Raw genomic sequence first — 19869 nt, 5'->3', positions numbered from 1 at the left:
ACTGTAAGGATTTGATGATTCTACTCTGGGGTTTTGTGTCCAAAGCTACCTATGTATAAAAATGAGCATTATGGAGCAAAATTTAAATAACCAAAAAAGTCAAATATGACTAAAAAAGTACTAAAAACTCACACCCTAACAATTAACAGTACACACAATCATTATTTGTATATATTAGTGATATGTGAAATACTCTCATCAGTTTATAATAAAAGAAATCTCCTTAACAAATGACATATTTAGAGGTCAATGCAGACTCAAGCAACCCAAGATCAGACTTCAGAAACTCTCAGGAGCTGAAATCTGGTTATTTCCAATCAGGTCAGAAATGGGAATATATTGAAGTAGTATAGCAATATTTTGACAAGGAAGGAGAGAAGAGAAAACAAAGGAAAAGCTAGAATAAGTGCTAAAGCCCCATGGAAATGAAACAATCTGGGTGGTATGGTGGCATAGTGGTTAGTACTGCTGCCTCACAGCACCAGAGACCTGGGTTCAATTCCCACCTCAGGCGACTGACTGTGTGGAGTTTGCACATTCTTCCCGTGTCCGCATGGGTTTCCTCCCACAATCCAAAGATGTGCATGTTGGGTGAATTGGCCATGCTAAATTGCCCATAGTGTTAGGTAAAGGGGGAAATGTAGGGGAATGGCTTTGGCGGGTCAGTGTGGACTTGTTGGGCCGAAGGGCTTGTTTCCACACTGTAAGTAATCTAATCTAAAAAAAACAGCAATGATGACAGCTGGCAATGAAAACTTTACCATCAAATCATCCAATTGGTAAGGTCACAACAGGTAACAGTGTTGACATGGAGGAGATATATTTCATAATATTGCTAACCTTCTAAAGAAAGGGAGATGGATCAAGTTAAAACTTCCAGACTACTCCAAGTTTTTAAATGCATCAAATAAAGAGCACAGAAGTAGACATTCCCAACTGGTCCATGCTGCTGTTAATGTTCCACAAGTATCTCCTCCCACGATATCAGATTACACTCGGTTTCATTCTTTCCTGTTTACATGTCTACTTTGAATATTACAGAATCGTGGAGCACAGAAGGCAGCCATTCGCCATGTAATTGCTCAGCCAGCTTTTCTAATTAGCAAACAAGTTAGTCCCTATACTGTAGTTCTGCAAATCTTTCAAGAGTACACATGCATGCACAATTCCACTTTGCAAGTCGGTATTGAATCTGCTTATTCCACCCTTTAAAGACAAAGCTATTTGCCCCAACCACTCCATGTGACAAGTTCTATATTCTAATCATTGCTTGAAGTTCCTTCTGCACTCTCCTAGTGTTTACTAGCAACAAATGAATTTGAATTAAAAACAGAAAAAAATTAGTAAATTAGTACTAAAACCAATCTCAAGTGTTAGGTCACTTGAATTAAGAGACATTCAATTAAGGGACCAATTTGAAAGTAGACTGGATATAGTTTTGGGCGGCACGGTGGCACAGTGGTTAGCACTGCTGCCTCACAGCGCCAGAGACCTGGGTTCAATTCCCGCCTCAGGTGACTGACTGTGTGGAGTTTGCACATTCTCCCAGTGTCAGCGTGGGTCCCCTCCGGGTGCTCCGGTTTCCTCCCACAGTCCAAAGATGTGCAGGTTAAGTGAATTGGCCATGCTAAATTGCCCGTAGTGTTAGGTAAGGGGTAAATGTAGGGGTCTGGGTGGGTTGTGCTTCGGCGGGTCGGTGTGGACTTGTTGGGCCGAAGGGCCTGTTTCCACACTGTAATGTAATCTAATCAGTTGCCAGCATATTCCTGATGATTTTAATAAGATCGCAAGTGTGGTGCTGGAAAAGCACAGCAGGTCAGGCAGCATCTGAGGAGCAGGAGAATCGACGTTTCGGGCATAAGCCCTTCATTCCTGAAGACTAACGCCGCTTTATCTGACAGTTAGTAAATAGGTTTTATCGCAAGCTTCATAGTCAAGTACAACACACCATTTCACAGCAACAACGACCACACAGTAATTTGACAATTAAATTCATCCGAAAAATCTTTGCTTTTGAATCACAGCCCCTAACCAGCTTCCAAAACCCAATGTAAAAGTTTTGCTTTGCAGTTGTTAATTTTGCTTCTTCCTCTTTCCCTGAAAGTGTGAACTCCTTGCTCAGGCATGGAGCTCCCCAGATGCTTAACAGCCTGCAGTCTACTATCCCAACTGTCAATTTTGTTTTCATTAACAAAGAACAAAGTATTTCCTACAACAGCTAACAAAACATGGAAACAATTCAATCTGCAAGATCCAGGAAAGAGTCTGTGGTCCCAATAATAATTTAATATGCAAAATGTGACATTTAAAGATTTTAGCAATGCAATTGTATCAAAGTCATCCCTCTAACGAGGAACAGGATGCTTATTGCATGCCGTTAGTATCCAGGCATAAAAGCCACAAAAGTTTTTTATAGCATTTGGTAGCAATGGTGTCTCACTGCATTCCTCTAGCAGTAAAATTTATTTGGGGAGGTGGGGGGGGCGGGGGGTAGAAGGGATAAGGCTGGTTTTGGGAAGAAAAGGCTTGGAGGAGGCCTATTGAATACTGACAACAACCTAGCACGTGAACAGTCTGAAGACAGCAGTATTTTCTTGATCAATAACGCAGAATGATTTGCAAATATATTCAAAAATAAACATGACTATATAAGCCACAAGTCCTGGTCAATGGGAACCAGATACCTCAGGATAACCACAATAATCTGTCTGTGTTATTGTTATTCGCCATAACTATTGAATATGGGGCATTGCTGCCAAAGCCAACATTTCATGCCTAACATTATGCCATCAGGGGATAGTTGTGAGCTACATTTTAAAACTGCTGCAGACTGTACATGAAGGTATTCGGAGTGCTTTTTAGGAATTGATGGGGTCAAAGACACTGAGGGAATGTAGTGCTGGAAAAGCACAGCAGGTCAGGCAGCATCCGAGGAGCAGGAGAATCGATGTTTCGGGTATAAACCCTTCACCAGGAATGAGGTTTGTGGGCCAAGAGGGCTGAAAAATAAATGGGAAGTAGGTGGGGATGGGGGTAAGGTAGCTGGGAATGTGATAAGTAGATTAAAAGTGGGGGTGAAAGTGATCGGTCAGAGAAGAGGGTGGAGTGGCTAGGTGGGAAGGAAGATGGGCAGGTCAAGAGTGTGGTGTCGAATTGGAGGCTTGGGACTAGGATAAGGTGAGGGGAGGGGCAATGAGGAAACTGGTGAAATCCACATTGATCCAGTGTGGTTGCAGGGTCCCAAGGCAGAACATGAGGCATTCTTCCTCCAGGCATCGGACAGTTAACGTTTGGCGATGGAGGAGGCCCAGGACCTGCATGTCCTTGATGGAGTGGAAGGGGGAGTAAAAGCTGGACTCTGCAAGATGGCGGCGATTCTGTAGAACTGCTGTGGACAGCTCTGCCTAACAGCCAAGGCATACTGGTGTTTTTTGCCATCCCTGGCCAACTTATGTGGTGGAATTATTAGTTTAAAACCTTACAAAACATATATTTCTTAATATTTGGGAGTGGGAAGGATGCCAAAGGGAAAAGGAGCAAACAAACAGCAGCAGGGAGGACACTCCCCTGCAGCACCTACAACACCAGAGACTGCAGCAGCAGCAGCCTCTCCTGACCACCACCCCCCCCCCCCTCCGGGGACCTGACAGACTCACAGGAATTGGCTGCGGCGATGGAGAGACTTACCTTGAAAGCTGCGGTTGAGGAGATCTGTGGGGAGACTCATGCCCAGGTCCTACCTGTCGCATCCATGATGCAGAAGCATGAGCAGGAGATCCAGGGCCACAGGGAGTGGCTGGAGGAGGTGGAGGGTTGAACAATGGCTTTGGAAGCTGCGATGGAGTCCTCATCCAGTCGGATCCAGGTGCTGGAACGAGAGGTGTGGGCCTTGCGAGACCATAATCGATGACCTCGATTTTCGAGGTCGGAAGATAAATCTCCAAATTGTCAGGCTCCCTGAAGGTGATGAAGGTAAGCAGCCAATGAGTTTCTTTGAAAGCCAGCTGACGAAGCTTTTGGGCCTTCCCATCAAGTCCAGCAGGCTGCAGATTGAAAGGGCTTATCGGGTTACAAAGGCCCAGTGCAGCACCCCCACTCGGTCCTAATACACTTCCATTCATATAAGGACAAGCAAAAAGTGATAGAAGCTTCCAGATCCCTGGGAAAAGATCCACAGGCACTGCTGTACAAGGGGTCAAAAATCATGTTTTCCCATGATTTCTCTGCAGCTGTAATTCGAAAGAGGAAGTCCTTCGATGAAGTTAAAAAGAGGCCGAGGAACCTGGGCAACCCGTACTCTATGAGATACCCCACAGTGCTCCGTTTCAGCCACAAGGACTCAGTTTATACATTTGACTCAGCAGATAAAGCTAAAAACTTCGTAGACCTTTAAAATAGACGGACTGGCCTGAAGAATACAGTTAATGTTTGTTCCCTTTTCTATCTTTCCCCATGTTTTCCCTTCCGTTTTTTATTCCTTTCTTTCTGCCTAATAATTTCCTTTTTGGAAAGGGGGGGGAGAAACCTTGGAATAAGTTGTTCCTTTTTTTTAATAACTGGATTTTCTGATGGGAAATTTTGTGAATGTTCTTAGTTGTCTCTCCCCCTTTTTTTTGTTTGTTCTGTTTCTCTCTTAGTCACAAGTAGGGGTGACATGAAGCCAGGGATGGGTGGAGTGCTCATCCTGACTTGGTCTTTCTTCTGTTGATTTAAGGATCATCTCCTTGGTGTTTTTTCTGGCCCAAGGCTGGGGCACAGTCCGGGTTTGAAGAAGCTGTAAAGGAGGGGATGGTAGGGCGAGTGCCCCCTATGGGCAGGGGGAAGTGGCTTCCATTCAAGGTTTTATAGTTGTTTTTTGTAGTTTTTTGGTAGTAATAGTTGTTTATAATTATGATAGAGTAGTTTTTGTATATGTAGTTCTTTGACTCTGAGTCTTTATTTACTTATGCTTGGCGCTTTGTAAGCAGGGTTCTCCCTCCGAGGGGTTCAAGGGTTTCTGAAAGGGGATATGGCTAAGTGTCTTATTAAGTGGTGCACCTGGAACATTAAGGGAAGTCATTCGCCTGTTAAAAGGAAAAAGGTGCTTTCTAGCCTTAAGGCGGAAAGGGTTGATATTGCTTTGTTGCAGGAAACCCATCTTGATGATGGGGAACACCTGAAATTACAACAGCGGGGTTATGGCCAGGTATTCTTTTCATCCTTTACTACTAAAAGTAGGGGAGTGGTGATACTTATCCAGAAAACTCTTCCGTTCACTTTATTAGAGCAGGTGAAAAATGAGCAGGGATGGTTTGTGATACTTAAAGCCATGATACATGGGGAGGAATATGGCATTTTAAATGTCTACTGTCCTCCAGCACATCCCCTCAAAATTTTGATTAGTGCTTTCTCTAAGTTGAGTGCTTTTGGAACACAGCACATTATTATGGGTGGGGGGGAAGGGAGGGGGGATTTTAATTGTCTTTTGGATCTGACAGTGGACAGGATGCCTTGTGGGCACCCAACTATTTCTTCGCAGGCCAAGAAGGTGGTTGACTTATGCGAGGAATTGGAGCTGGTGGATATTTGGAGATATCTTCACCCTACCAGCAGGGACTTCACATTTTTTTCAAACCCACATAAATGTCACACGAGGATTGACCTCTTTCTGGCTCCCTCAGCCCTTCTGGATTCGATTATGGGTTGTAAAATTGGGAATATAGCTATCTCTGATCACACGGCAGTATAGTTAGAGGTTAAGGCCAAGAGTGAAGGGCTAGGTTTGCAGCACTGGCGTTTGGACCCTTTTCTCCCTAAGAATTCCAAATTTGTGGAATACTTTTTGAAGGAGTTACAGGAATTCTTGACTATCAACTCAGACATGTCGAGTAGTCCATCTGGGAGACTGCCATGGGAGACTGCTAAGGCCTTTGCTAGGGGATTAGCTATTTCCTATTCGGCTAGCTGGAAACGACGAAAGGAGGAACAGCAGCGTCTACTTGAGACGCGGGTGAAAGCCGCCAAGTGGCACATTTTGCGTGGCATGCGGTGACTAAGCTACAGCAGATCATAGCCCTCCAGGCTGCCTTGAATTCAAGATTGACAAAACGCAAAGAAAGAACTTGCTTTTGCGAGACAAAGGCTGTTCGAATATGGGGATAGGCCAGGGTAGTATTTAGCGTACCTGACTAGGAAAAAGTGTGCTCCCCAATCCATTACTGCAATCGGAGACAGCGCCAGGATCCTTACATACGATGCTATAAAGATTAATGAGGCTTTTCAGAGCTTTTACTCTCAATTGTATTGGTCTGAAGGTTGCGAGGACAGGAGGGCTAAAATGGAGACCTTTTTTTTAAGAACTTGGACCTCCCAGGGGTAACCTTGGAACAAGCCTCTCTCCTTAATGCCCCCTTGACAGTTCAAGAAATACAGAAGGCAGCTAGGCAACTTCAGAGTGGGAAAGCGCCTGGCCCTGATGGTCTCCCGGGTGAGTTTTATAAGGAGTTTATAGGGATTCTGTCAGGGCCTATGTTGGAGATGTACAATCACTCCTATATGCATGAATGCCTACCACGATCTTTGAGAGAAACTAATATTTCCTTAATTCTTAAGAAGGGGAAGGTTCCTGAGGATTGTGCCTCATCCAGGCCTCTTTCTCTATTAAATTCAGATTTTAAGATTCTGTCCAAGATCCTGGCGCTGAGATTGGAAAAGGTGTTGCCCCATATTATTAAAGAGGACCAGACAGGCTTTATAAGGGGCTGTAGGTCCTCTTAACAATATTAGAGGGTTGCTGAATATGGTCCGACTTTGTCAGCAACGATTGCTTCAGGGGTTGGTGATTTCCTTAGATGCAGAGAAAGCATTTGACCGGGTGGAATGGGTCTGTTTCCTTGCTGTACACCTCTATGACTCTAAAACAGTTTGGGTTGGGTGGGGTCTTTGCTAGGTGGGTGGAAGTTTTATATCGCCACCCTCTGGCTGTGGTCATCACCAACGTGGTGAAGGCTGGGAATTTTACGATTGGTTGGGGTAGTCGGCAGGGCTGCCCCCTCTCACCGTTGTTGTTTACGTTGGTGAAAGAGCCGCTGGCAGACGCCATTCATCAGAACGTCCACATAACCACTCTGGAAGTGGGATCGAGGGCACACAAGATTACACTGTATGTGGATGATGTCTTTCTGTTTTTAATCGAGCCTCCGTACCCCATTTGATACAATATATCAATTCATTTGGGGCTATTTCAGGATATATGATTAACTTGGCAAAATCGGAGGCTGTGCCTTTGGGGCACCTTAAGGATGTGCCAGAAGTTGAAGGTGGCTCTAAGTTCCCTTTTAAGTGGTCACGGGCAGGGTTCCGATACCTAGGCATTATTATTACCCCCAAGTTTGATGTGTTATTTTGGACTAACTTTGCTCCCTTGCTCAACATCATCAGGCAGGATCTCCAGAGATGGGAGGCTCTTCCAATTTCATGGCTGGGCTGAATATCTCTCATTAAGATGAATATTATTCCTCGTTTGCTTTATCCCATGTGTATGCTCCCTATAATGTTTCCCAGGTCAAGCTGCGGAAGCTTATGGGATGGTTTGGTTCCTTTGTCTGGCATCGTGGGCAGCAACTCGTCAAACTTACTAAATTGCAGTTGCCTCATGGAGGGAGAGGAGTTGATTTCCCAGACATCATGAGTTGAGTTTCCTGCTGTCCTTTGTGATTGGGTAGGTAACAATCCAAACTCAATATGGCTGGATATCGAGGCCTCCCTGGCAAAGTGCCGTCTTATTAACCTGTTGTTCGTGGATAAGATGAGGACCATTGTCGGAACCCCATTGTCATTAGTACAATCAAGGCATGGAGGGCAATGCGTCAGAGTGAGGGTTGTTTATCGAAGACTTGACCACTTACACCTATAGTTGGAATGCCAGGGTTCCGACCAGGGATGATGGATTCAGGGTTCAAAATATGGGCAGCGACAGGAGTTTCTAGTTTGGGAGACTTGTTTGAGGGGGAGGTTATGATGTCTTTTGAGCAACTGACCCGCAAATACAGGTTGCCCAGCAGAGATCTTTTCCATTTTTTTTCAGGTTAGGGATTTCATCCAGAAGAAGACTACACTTCTCCCTAATCCCTATACAGAGAGATTGTTGCTACGTTCCACAAGCACCCTTTCAGTTAGTGCCCTCTATCGCCTGCTGGGTGGCAGGGTCTGGCAGAATATTAACCGGTTATGAGAGGTCTGGGAGCAAGAGCTAGGAGTAGAGATCTCTTCTGAAACATGGGAGAGCATATGGGAGAATACTTGAAAGATTTCAATCTGTAATAGGACATGTGCTACGCACAGGGCTCATCTGGCACCAGACCGTCTGGTGAAGTTTAAAAAAGGGACATCTTCAGTGTGCCCCAAATGTAAAATAAGTGTAGGTACTCTTACCCATCGCTTCTGGACATGCTACAGGCTCCATGTTTGTTGGAGCGCTGTGGCGGGAGAGACTGGGAGGGTAATGAGGATTGAAGTCAAAGTCGACCCGGTATCTCTCCTCTTAGGTCTACCGAATTTACCATCTTTAGACGGGCATGAGAAGAAACTATTTAATATTCTTGCATACTGTGCATGGAAGAATATTCTGATGAACTGGGTGTCTGAGAACCCGCCAGGTTTGCTGGGATGGCAGAAATTAATTATGGAGCACATTCCCTTGGACCTTTTTATAAACATAGTGCACTACACAACAGACCATTTTTAGAAGACATGGCAGCCCTATTTGGAGTTACTTGGATATAGATTTGTCAGTTATCTTAACTAGGGCATTTGTTTAACCAGGATGGTTAGATTTGTCAAGCCCTGGGCCCTGGAGGGGGGTCTCCGGGTATACATACACAATGCTCCCGTTCCTTTGTTTGGGAGCTCTGTGCCGAGCATAGCTGTTCTGTATTTTGTGGGGTTTTTTGGGTTTTTTTTGCTTTTCTTTTTATTGGTGTTGCTTTGCACAATGTTAGGGTTTGTTTTGTATTATAGGATAGGTTAGTAGTTAGTAGACAGTAGTTGCATTGTAACTTGTGTTTTTTTTTCTTTTTATTATACTGATATTTTTATTAATTGTATTTTTCAATAATTTTATATATTTGTAAAGTTAAAAAAACCTGCGAATAAATACATTTACAAAAAAAAAGTGTTCAGCCATGGAGCGGGTGTCCCAGGGATGTTAGCTGAAATAATCTGCAAGTTGGCGTCCTGTCTCCCTGTTGTAGAGGAGACCACATTGGGTGCAACGGATACTGTAGATGACTTTGGTGGAGGTACAGATAAATTTCTGTTGGATATGGAAGAATCCTTTGGGGCCTTGGACGGAGGAGATGAGGGAGGAGGTGTGGGCGCAGGCTTTGTACTTCATGTGGTGGCAGGAGAAGGCGCTGAGAGTGAAGTAGGGTGTGAGCTGGTGGGGCGGGGGGACGGTGACGGTATGGATCCGACAAGGAAATCATGGAGGGAATACTCTCTCCAAAACACAGATGGGGTGGGGAGGGAAATATCTCTCTGGGGGTGGGGTCCATTTGTAGGTGGTGGAAATGGCAGAGGATGATGCGATGTATACGGAGGTCGGTGGGGTGGAAGGTGAGGACCAGCAGGGTTCTGTCCTTGTTGCAGCTGGAGGGGTGGAGGTACAGGAAGTGGCGGAGATGCGCTGGAGAGCATCAATGGCCACATGGGAGGGGAAATTGCGGTCTTTGAAGGAGGAGGCCATCTTGTGTGTTACCCACCCTTGCTCTCTTCATTTCCAACTGCCACTGTGACAAAGACCACTTCTACCTGTCCACACCCACTCCAGCCTCTCACCCATGCATGTGCAGCCCTCCATTCCTTCCGCTCCAACCCAACATCACCATCAAACCTGCAGACAAGAAGGGCGCAGTGGTAGTTTGGCGCACTGACCTGTATACCGCTAAAGCCTGGCGCCAACTCATGGACACCTCCTCCTACTGCCCCCTCAACCACAATCTCACTTAATTTCCTAGGCACCACAGTACTGCAACTGTCACAGGACCGCAACAGGAAAGTTAAACAAAATATTTTTATTCAAAACTGAAGCAAATATTTCTACACAAAAGCCAGCATCTTTCGCAGACGTTCTGCAGCCTGTAAGGATAGGTATGTTCAAATTCTAGAGCTGACTCCATCACAATTCATGGCCTCCAGGATTTATCAGCGGCGGGATACCAATGGCTGTGAGTTTGCCCAGCAGCGCAGCATTAGCCGTGCCTTCGGGTTCCCGGCAGCTTCTGCACTGAGGAGGTGGTCAGGCAAGTTTGGGTCCAGTGCAGTACCCAGCAGCATCGGTGGCATCTGCATTGGCGAGGTCCAGTGAGGACTCACAGTGGTGAGGAGTGGGTCAGGGTGACAAGATGGTACCAAAGAGTGGGCGATGGTAAAGGGGGACTTGTTCCTAGCCCATGGCAGAGCACTTAACAAGAAGGACTATTAAAGTGACTAGTTCACTTCTTCATTTTTCTGCCATTATATTCTATGTTTTGGTTTAGCTTTAGGATGGCGTCAGAGAGTAGCAACAGTATGCTGTACTTCTCACTGTATTTTGTAACAAGATACACGTGACAATAAAATCAAATAGAGGGTTCCGAGGCTGATCACTCCCACTGTGCTGTTATTTCTTATGCGTCTGTGTGCTGGTGGACCAGGATACATCCAGCAATAGTTATGGAGCGATTTAGGATATCAGCTACAAGGGTGAGATTCTGGGATAGGACTTGGTCAGGCTGTCATTTCACTCGTTTGTGGGAGAGCTCTTCCAATTTTGTCTCAAAAGTGGGGTGCTGGAAAAACACAGCAGGTCGGGCAGCATCAAAGGAGTAGGAGAATTGACGTTTTGGGCATAAGCCCTTCATCATAAATGGGGGAAGGGGGCTGAGAGATAAATAGGAGGATGGGGTTGGGGTTAGGGGAACGGTACCTGGGAAGGCACCTGACACCTAGAGGAAGAACACCTCATTTTCCACCTTGGGAGCCTCCAACCACATGGCATCAACATTGATTTCATCAGTTTCCTCATCTCCCCTCCCCCACGTCATCCTCGATCGAACCCTCCAACTCCATATCGCCCTCTTGACCTGTCCATCCTCCTTCCGCTCTATCCACTCCACCCTCCCCTCCGACCTATCACCATGACACCCCCCCACCTGCATCTACCTATTGCCTTCCCATCTACCTTTCCCCCCGCCCCCCAACCCCACCCTCCTATTTACCTCTCAGTCTGTTCCCTCCACTCCACATTCCTCATGAAGGGCTTATGCTCAAAACATGCTGCCTGACCACTGTTCTTTTCCAGTGCCACACTTTTTGACTCTGATCTCCAACATCTGCAGTCCTCTCTTTCTCCTAGTCCCAATTTTGTCTGCCTCACATTATCCTGGAAGGCCAAGGTGCCCCAAAACATTTGTCTCATGCTGCTTCTTATGCAGTAGCAACTTGAGTGGTGCTGTTGAGAGGAAAGACACTGCAAAGTGTTACGTGAGCCACAGTGCCAGTGTGATGTGAAGAACATAGATCTTACATTGAAAGACTGACCAATCGTATCAAACAGCATATCCCTTTGACTCTTTGCAATAGAAAAAGGTACTGACTGTATCTAATCAGAGTTTAAAAAAAAGTGTGGTGTTGGAAAAGCACAGCAGGTCAGGCAGTATCTGAGGAGCAGCTTTTCAAGCTCCACACTTTTTGACTCTGACTTTCAAGCATCTGCAGTCATCACTTTCTCCCTATATCTAACCACTGAGCAGAGATTTTCCTGCACCTTGCTCTCCATGTGGTCTAATCTACAATGGGGAGACAGGACACCAACTCGCAGAATGTTTCAGGGAACATCTCTGGGACACACGCACCCAACAACCCCACCGCCATGTGGCCGACCACTCTGCCTAGAAAATGCAAGTCCTGGGCATCCTTCACTGCCAAATCCAAGCCACCTGACAGCAGGAGGGAAAACATCTCATCTTCCACCTTGGGACCCTCCAACCACATGACATCAATGTTGACTTCACTAGTTTCCTTATCTCCCCTCCCCCCAGAGAGAGAAAGAGAGACCAAGAGTAGCTTTTACTTGTCATTTCTACTGTATACAACTGATACAGTAAAAAACCAAGGCAGCATTCCTCCAGAACCAAGGGTGCTACATGGGACAGCACAAATCACACAATTGTACACGGCATAAAGTGCAGAAGTGCAAAACACGCAAGTTACAGTGTAATAGAAAAATTATAAATAATAAACCATTCTTCTAGCAGCAAATTGAAGTCATGCAAAGAAATTCCAATGGGAAAGAGTCCAATCGTACTGTGTTGAGGAGTGTGATGGCTGGCTTGGGGGAAGAAACTGTTGCACAGTCCAGCAACTGTAGTGATAGATGAACAGAATTTGGTGCAAGTTAGGACATAGGCAATAGAGTTTAGAATGATGTGAAGTTTATGGAGGATTGAATTGGGATACTGTTTTGAACCAGTCACATGTAAAGGTTTGACTGAGGACTTTAGTGGATGAGAAGTCAATTCAGGTACAAGCTCAGGGTGTGATTAAGCTTAATTAACTCGGTTAATTTAAAAAAAAGACTATATTTTACTTTAGAAATCTTAGTCATAAATCAGTGTTTGGACTATGGTTTTAATTCAATCGTATGCATCAAATTTTAAGAATTTACAGCAAAAAGAAATTCTATCCCACCAACATTGGCTGGAAATACTAACTTTTCACTTTATGCTGGTCATTCGTGATCTTAAAACAAATGTGATATGTCAGTGAAATATTATCTGGTGAAGTGAGTGGAATTCAGCCAATGGACACTGATGGTGAATAGTCACAGCCCTGTATTAGATGCAACACCTTTTTGCAGTGAATTTGCATGCACTCTGCAATCACGGCAAACTAAAAATGCAGACTCTGGTTTTGTTAAAAACAACAATATCCACTTTCCTAAGCACTTAATACAAACCACAAGCAGGAAGGTGGTTGGTGCATCAGCTGTGGTTAAAATTAGAGTTTCAAGCAGCAGGAAGCAGTGTAGTGTGCATATCAACTGTAAACGCAGCTGCTACAGTAACTGTCTGGAAACTTACATCACTCTTAGGCCAAGAAAATACTGCATATCAGAACACACCAAGTATAGGAATTGACAAAGCACATTCTGTCAGAGGGTGAAAAATCACAGGTTCATGATGGGAAATCGTGCTTTGATTATTTACCTTCCTTACCCTGACTTGTTTCCTTCCATTTTCAGTAGGACTGCTTATCAGCAATATAAGCTAACTTACTGATGGAGGTTAGAAACAGACTGGGACTGCCATCACAACATCCCTTACAAATATTAAAATAAAACAAAGAACTGCAGATGCTGGAGAAACTCAGCCTGTCTGCAGCATTTGTGGGAACAAAGCAAATTTAACCTTTCGAGTCCGGTAACTCTTCATCAAAACATCAAGTGTAAATGTTCTTTAAAAGAGCTATTTCCCCACAGCCCTCCAATTGTTATTTCCTTTCAAGTATACCTAGATAATTTTGAATATTACTACCAAGCTTGTATTTGCCACTTTTTCAGGCAGAGGATTCTAAAAATCATAAAAAACTCAGTTAAATCAGGCTGAAAAGCAAGCCACATTGCTGAAGCTTTTCTTCTAGCACTCGTCATTACAAGCGTGAAAATATCCAACAATCAGAACAATTTATGCTACAGGAGAAGCGGATGGTGATTGCCAATGAGACCTGACTTGCCAATCAATCAATCAATCAATCAGCATCCTTTCCTCCTGTAGTACAAGTTGTTGTGAATAAAGATTCGTGCACCTTGTGTCTTTCACTGTGTCTCGCACCTGCACACACACACCATGGGTGCTGGGGAAAAAATAAGCACTACCGCAGTTAGGCGGTAGTGTGGGGGTTAGGAGAAAAAAAAACAGGAATGCCCTTTGATGTGAAGGGCAGTGCTTGTAAAAAAGAAAAAAATATATAACCAGGAGATCCACACAGTATCGTCCTTTGATGTAAAAAAAAGAAAAAAAAATACAAGTTGTTGTGATTGTTTGGAAATCAGCAACATGACTTCCTTTCATCAAAACTAAAATAAAATTCTCATCTCACTGCTCCTTTGAACACAATTATATTAAATCTATACTGTCTCCTTGGGTAAGCAGCACCTCTGTCACCTTCTCCCAATTTACTCAGCATGACCTCTTACAATATTGAGCAACCGCGTTCTATTTCACTTTTACTTTCTCTGTTCAAAAGAACAATCTCCATTCTCTCCCATAACTGAAATTTCTCATCTCTGACATTATTCTGGCAAATCTCAATGCTCTTTTGAATTGCATTCTGAAGTGTAATGGACATGAAAGGACAAATACCCTTGCTGAGGAATGATGGACTCGGGGGCTGATGGCCTGCCACAAGCAACTAACCTCCAAAATATCTATTAGAACCAGGTAAACATATATCTAGCCAAAGGCCTGCAACTATTAACTAACAGCCTGATATATGCCGGATTTTCCTGCTCCTCGGATGCTGCCTGAGCTGCTGTGCTTTTGCAGCACCACTCTAATCTAGACTCTGGTTTCCAGCATCTGCAGTGCTTGTTTTTACCCATATGCCAATGACTTTTTGAGAGGCTGATGTGAAGGATGAAATCACAGAAGTGACAAATTTTCATTAGCTCAATCACAAATTAAAAAGGAGGAATTTTTCCAAAAACCCTCAAGAAAAGAAGTCCAAAATTAGTTTTCGTTCTCAAAAGAAAATCGGATCCACGGAAAGAAGAGGCTAGTTGGGTATCACATCTTTGGTCGCCTCAGCAAGGTGCTTACGAGGCATGAAATCACAAGTTTCCAAATGAGGGCAATCAATAACATTGAAAGAAAAGGCTATGCAGTACATGAGCAAATTCCATTGTTTACTTAAATCATGCTTTGCAAGTAAGCACATTTCTCCAATCAATTCAAACTTTACTTACTAACTTAGTCACATTCTTTGCATCTGCATACAACTGTTGCAGAGAATGTAACACTGTTTTCCTTTGGTAGCTAAACTTTTAGAAATTAAGAGGAAGTGCTCAAGAATATCAACGTTTGGAACAGATTCCCAAGAGTGAGATCAGACGTGCGCCATTCCTCCCACAGACATTTAAAAAACACTATTGTAATTCTATAAGCAAATCATCATTAAGGTTCCTTTCTTTCAAAATTCTAAAAACATTTGAAACACGAGACATGTCCTTTCTGATCCCTCCTGGTGCCAGGGTGGATGATTTGAGCTACAGGGAGAGGCTGAATAGGCTGGGTCTGTATTCCCTGGAGCATCAGAGGCTGAGGGGTGACCGTATAGAGATTTATAAATTCATCAGGAGCATGGATAGCGTGAACAGACAAGGTCTTTGCCCTAGGGTGGGATAGGAGAAAATGAGGACTGCAGATGCTGGAGATCAGAGCTGAAAGTGTGTTGCTGGAAAAGTGCAGGTCAGGCAGCATCCAAGGAGCAGGAGAATCGATGTTTCGGGCACGAGCCCTTCTTCAGGCATGAGTCCTCATTCCTGATGAAGGGCTCATGCCCGAAACGTCGATTCTCCTGCTCCTTGGATGCTGCCTGACCTGCTGCGCTTTTCCAGCAACACATTTTCAGCCCTGGGGTGGGGTAGTCCAGAACTACAGGGCATAGGTTTAGGATGAGAAGGCAAAGATATCAAAGGGCATTTCTTTCTTGCAGAGGGTGGTGTGTGTATGGAATGAGCTGCCAGAGGAAGTGGTGGAGGTTGATACAATTGCAGAATTTAAAAGGCATCTCGATGAGTATGTGAATTGGAAGGATTTAGAGGGAAATGGGCCAAGTGCTGCAAAATGGGACTAGATTAGGTTGGGATACCTGGTCGGCATGGACGAGTTGGACCAAAGGGCCTGTTTCTGTGCTGTACATCTCTATGACTGTATGACCTGCCTGCTACATAGCTAGGTTACTGAATCGAGCTGACTTCCTTGTGTCAGGATCATTTCAATAATTCTGGCCAACTCCAAAATAGCTTAGAGAGGTTTCCACAACAGAAGGAAATTTAAATGCACCTTGGCTCTTTGTTGAGCAATCAAAATCTAGTATTGCCATTAAAATCTTGGGAATTGTCATTGACCAGAAAATGAACTGCACCAGCCACTTTTTCCCTCCTAATCAACCTGTTCAGAGATGTTATTACACACCTCTGGAGCAGGTGGATCTTGTACTCAGTTCTCCTGGCCTGTAGGTAGGAACACTACCATTGCACCACAAGACCTGTCCACCATCTACAAAGCACAAGTCAGATGGTACATTCGCCACTTGTCCAAATGGACAATAAAAGCTCGTCCAGCCTTGACACCCACATCCAGTGAAAGCATTTTTATCCAAACTCTCTTGATATCTGTGTGTTCTTGTCATTCAGGAACTTATTAACATTTCCATCATCACTCCAGCCAGGGGCTGATTATTGCAGAGGGCATTGCCCCAAAATACCTGCACTAATAATATTTCATTTAGAAGGTGAGATCTGGTTTTCTTCAGTATTGTGCAATGGGTAGTACACATTCCAAATTTAATGCCCTCCTTTTTTTTAATTACACTGTTCTGCTTTAATAAACATGGCGGGATGAACGGTGATGAGGAAATTGAGAGAAGAGGCAGTACTGGTAATGCTCAGGCCTCCAAGAATCCCTGCGATTTCTGCAGCCCAGGCATATCCCACCACTTGGGGAGTTTCCCTCCAAGCCATACAACATGCTGGCATGAAACCACACTACTGTTCAACCACCAATGCTGGTGGAAACCTCTGCAGCTCCCTCCCCTCATAGTGCTGTGGGTGTACAGGGAATAATATTGCTGGGTAATAAATGAAGATGTTTTCATTGACTCATGAGAGAGAGCGCAATCTTAAAATGGCTCATGAATTCAGAGGAAAAGCAGTGCCATAATCTCTTCCTATGCCAACATCGGAATCTGAAGTAGACAGGCAGGAGGAACACAGCAAGCCGGGCAGTAACAGGAGGTGCAGAAGTCGGTCTTTCACGTGTAACCCTTCTTCAGGACACCCGAAACGTCCACTTCTGTGTTCTTCCAGCCTCCTGCTTGTCTACTTGGGATTCTAGCATCTGCAGTTTTTTTTTTAAAAGTCTCTAACATCTGGATTTGGACAGGCAGCTGAATCAGCCATTCCCTCACGCAAGTGTTTACATCTGTCAATGTTCAGCGATGTGGCGTTTTACTCACTCTGTGTCCCTCAGCTGGAGACACAGACGGCGGTTTGGATTGTTTTCCCCCCTCTCTGTGTCTAAATTGCCGACTGGGTTGGCAGCATTTTGTCTACAGCACTGCAAACAATTTCTTTTAAAAAACAATTCACCAGCGGATGAACGAAAGCAGCAGCAGCAACACACCCGAATGTCTGTTTTGAAAAGAGACTGAAACTTAGTGTGTATGACTCAACCTCGGGAGCACCTTCCTGCCCCGGGAGTCAGTGAACAACTCAGAACCAGTCCAGCCTGTTATATATTAACCGCTGAGGGTGCGGCTCGACCGTAACCATTCGCCCCGTTTCAGTTCAAAACAGAGCCACTTAAATGCTGTTAAATATGATGCTGGGGGAAGATCTGAAAAGGTGCATGAGACAGTTTTCATTCTTTAGACATAGTATCTGGTGGGTCAATCTCCATTGCCCCGGGAGTGAACAGCAGAAGCTCCAGCCATCCCTACTCAGCCCAGGCATGTGCTAAACACGGTTGAAATGTCCCAGTCCCCTTACAGGGTGATATACCGCGGATATAGGTGCAGGACCAACAATTTGTTGCAAATCTCAGGCTTAAAATTACTCAAAACAAAAGTGAGCAGCAAACACAAGATCGGACGGCGCAGATGAATATTGAATAATAAACAAGACTGCCCTCTGGGTTCAGTGGAAGAGTCCAAGCTGAAAGGATCAGGGTCAGGTTTGTTCCAGCAGTACCAGCGGATCTTACCTGCGATACACAACAGGGCAGGGACATCTCGGTCAGAGGCCGGAGCTACACAACCCACCGGGGGATCCGCCGAAGCTGCTCACCAAAGGCTGGGGGGGGACGGGGAAATCTTACAGAGCGGTGAGGAGGTGCTGCCGCCTCACACTGTCCCACTACCTCCTGTCGATCATGGCCTGAGGGACGAGGTTAAATATGAGCCGGGGAGTTCCCGGGGCGGGAGGAGGGAAGATGTGCCGAGAAGCCGCCCCAGAAACACAAAACAAAGCAGCATCAACAGCAATGTTCCCCCCTCTCCCCTCTCTCTGAAACACACACAAGGGCAGGCGGAGCCCAGCTCCTGGTTCACTCCCTCTCTCCTGTCTATCCCTGTGTATTCTGTCCTGGATAACAATTCACTTCCGGAGACGTCAATTTCAGTGGCAGGTTTCGGTAGCTGTTAAAGGAAACTCCCTCTGATCATCTAGACACACACAAAAAAAACACCAGTTTGCCGCAGACTTCCCATTTCGCTTCATTAAGCAGGAGTTTGTGCTCAGATTAAATTGACCGCTCTTTTCCTTGTTGCTTTAGCTTGCATCTGACTGCGTATTCCTCTCCCGATATGCGACGGATCATTATTTTCCACACCGAAAACGCCACTGATTCACCTGTAAAGCGCTTTCAAAAAGCCCCAAGGTCGAAAGGCACGTAAAACAAACCTGAAAAGTAGAGGGTAAATTCAGGGGACTTCATTCAGAATTATAGTGGCCTCGTTTAAAGGTGTTTTAGAGTCATAGAGACGTACAGCATGGAAACAGACCCTTCGGTCCAACTCGTCCATGCCGATCAGATATCCGAACCTCAACTAGTCCCATTTGCCAGCACTTGGCCCATATCCCTCTTAACCTTTCGTATTCATAGACCTATCCAGATGCATTTTAAATGTTCTAATTCTACCAGCCTCCACCACTTCCTCTGGTAGCTCATTACACACACACTGTGAAAAAGTTGCCCCTGAGGTCCCTTTTAAATTTTTCCCCTCTCACCCTAAACCTAATGCCCTCTAGTTCCAGACTCCCCCACCACAGGGAAAAGACGTTGTCTAGTTATCCTCTATAAGGTCATCCCTCAGCCTCCGACCCTCCAGGGAAGACAGCCCCAGCCTATTCAACCTCTCCCTGTAGCTCAATTCCTCCAACCCTGGCAACATCCTTGTAAATCTCTTCTGAACCCTTTCAAGTTTCACAACATCTTTCCGATAGGAAGAAGACCAGAATTGCACACAAAATTCCAACAGTGGCCTAACCAATGTCCTGTACAGCCGCCTCATGACCTCCCAACTCCTGTACTCAATGCTCTGACCAATAAAGGAAAGTATACCAAACGCCTTCTTTACTATCCTATCTACCTGCGACTCCACTTTCAAGGAGCTATGAACCTGCACTCCAAGGTCTCTTTGTTCAGCAACACTCCCTAAGATCTTACCATTAAGTGTATAAGTCCTGCTCTGATTTGCCTCTCCAAAATGCAGCACCTCACATTTATCTAAATTTAACTCCATCTGCCAAGATCCCATTGTACTCTGAGGTAATCTTCTTCGCTGTCCACTACACTTCCAATTTTGGTGTCATCTGCAAACTTACTAACTATATGTCCTATGTTCACATCCAAATCATTTATATAAATGATGAAAAGCAATGGACCCAGCATCGATCATTCTGGCACACCACTGGTCACAGGCCTTCAGTCTGAAAGGCAACCTCCACCACCACCCTCTATCTTCTACCTTCGAGCCAGTTCTGTATCCAAATAGGTAGTTCTCCCTATATTCCATGAGATCTAGCCTTGCTAACCAGTCTATCATGAGGAACCTGTCGAACACCTTACT

The 19869-nt window shown here is 44.9% G+C and overlaps 1 protein-coding gene across 1 annotated transcript in view; it reads right to left on the bottom strand.

Annotated features, from left to right (window-relative positions):
- Window positions 1-18394, bottom strand: part of serinc5 (serine incorporator 5) — a 78198-nt gene extending 59804 nt beyond the window's left edge. The window contains exon 1 of the mRNA XM_072596055.1: window positions 18003-18394. Coding sequence (XP_072452156.1) covers window positions 18003-18029 — 27 coding nt within the window. The 5' untranslated portion in view covers window positions 18030-18394. The remainder of the gene's footprint in view (window positions 1-18002) is intronic.
- Between the last annotated feature and the right edge of the window lie 1475 nt (window positions 18395-19869).

This window comes from Chiloscyllium punctatum, chromosome 2, assembly GCF_047496795.1.
Source record: "Chiloscyllium punctatum isolate Juve2018m chromosome 2, sChiPun1.3, whole genome shotgun sequence".
NCBI classification, from domain to species: Eukaryota; Metazoa; Chordata; class Chondrichthyes; order Orectolobiformes; family Hemiscylliidae; genus Chiloscyllium; species Chiloscyllium punctatum.
This window is presented reverse-complemented; position numbering and strand designations above follow the sequence as displayed.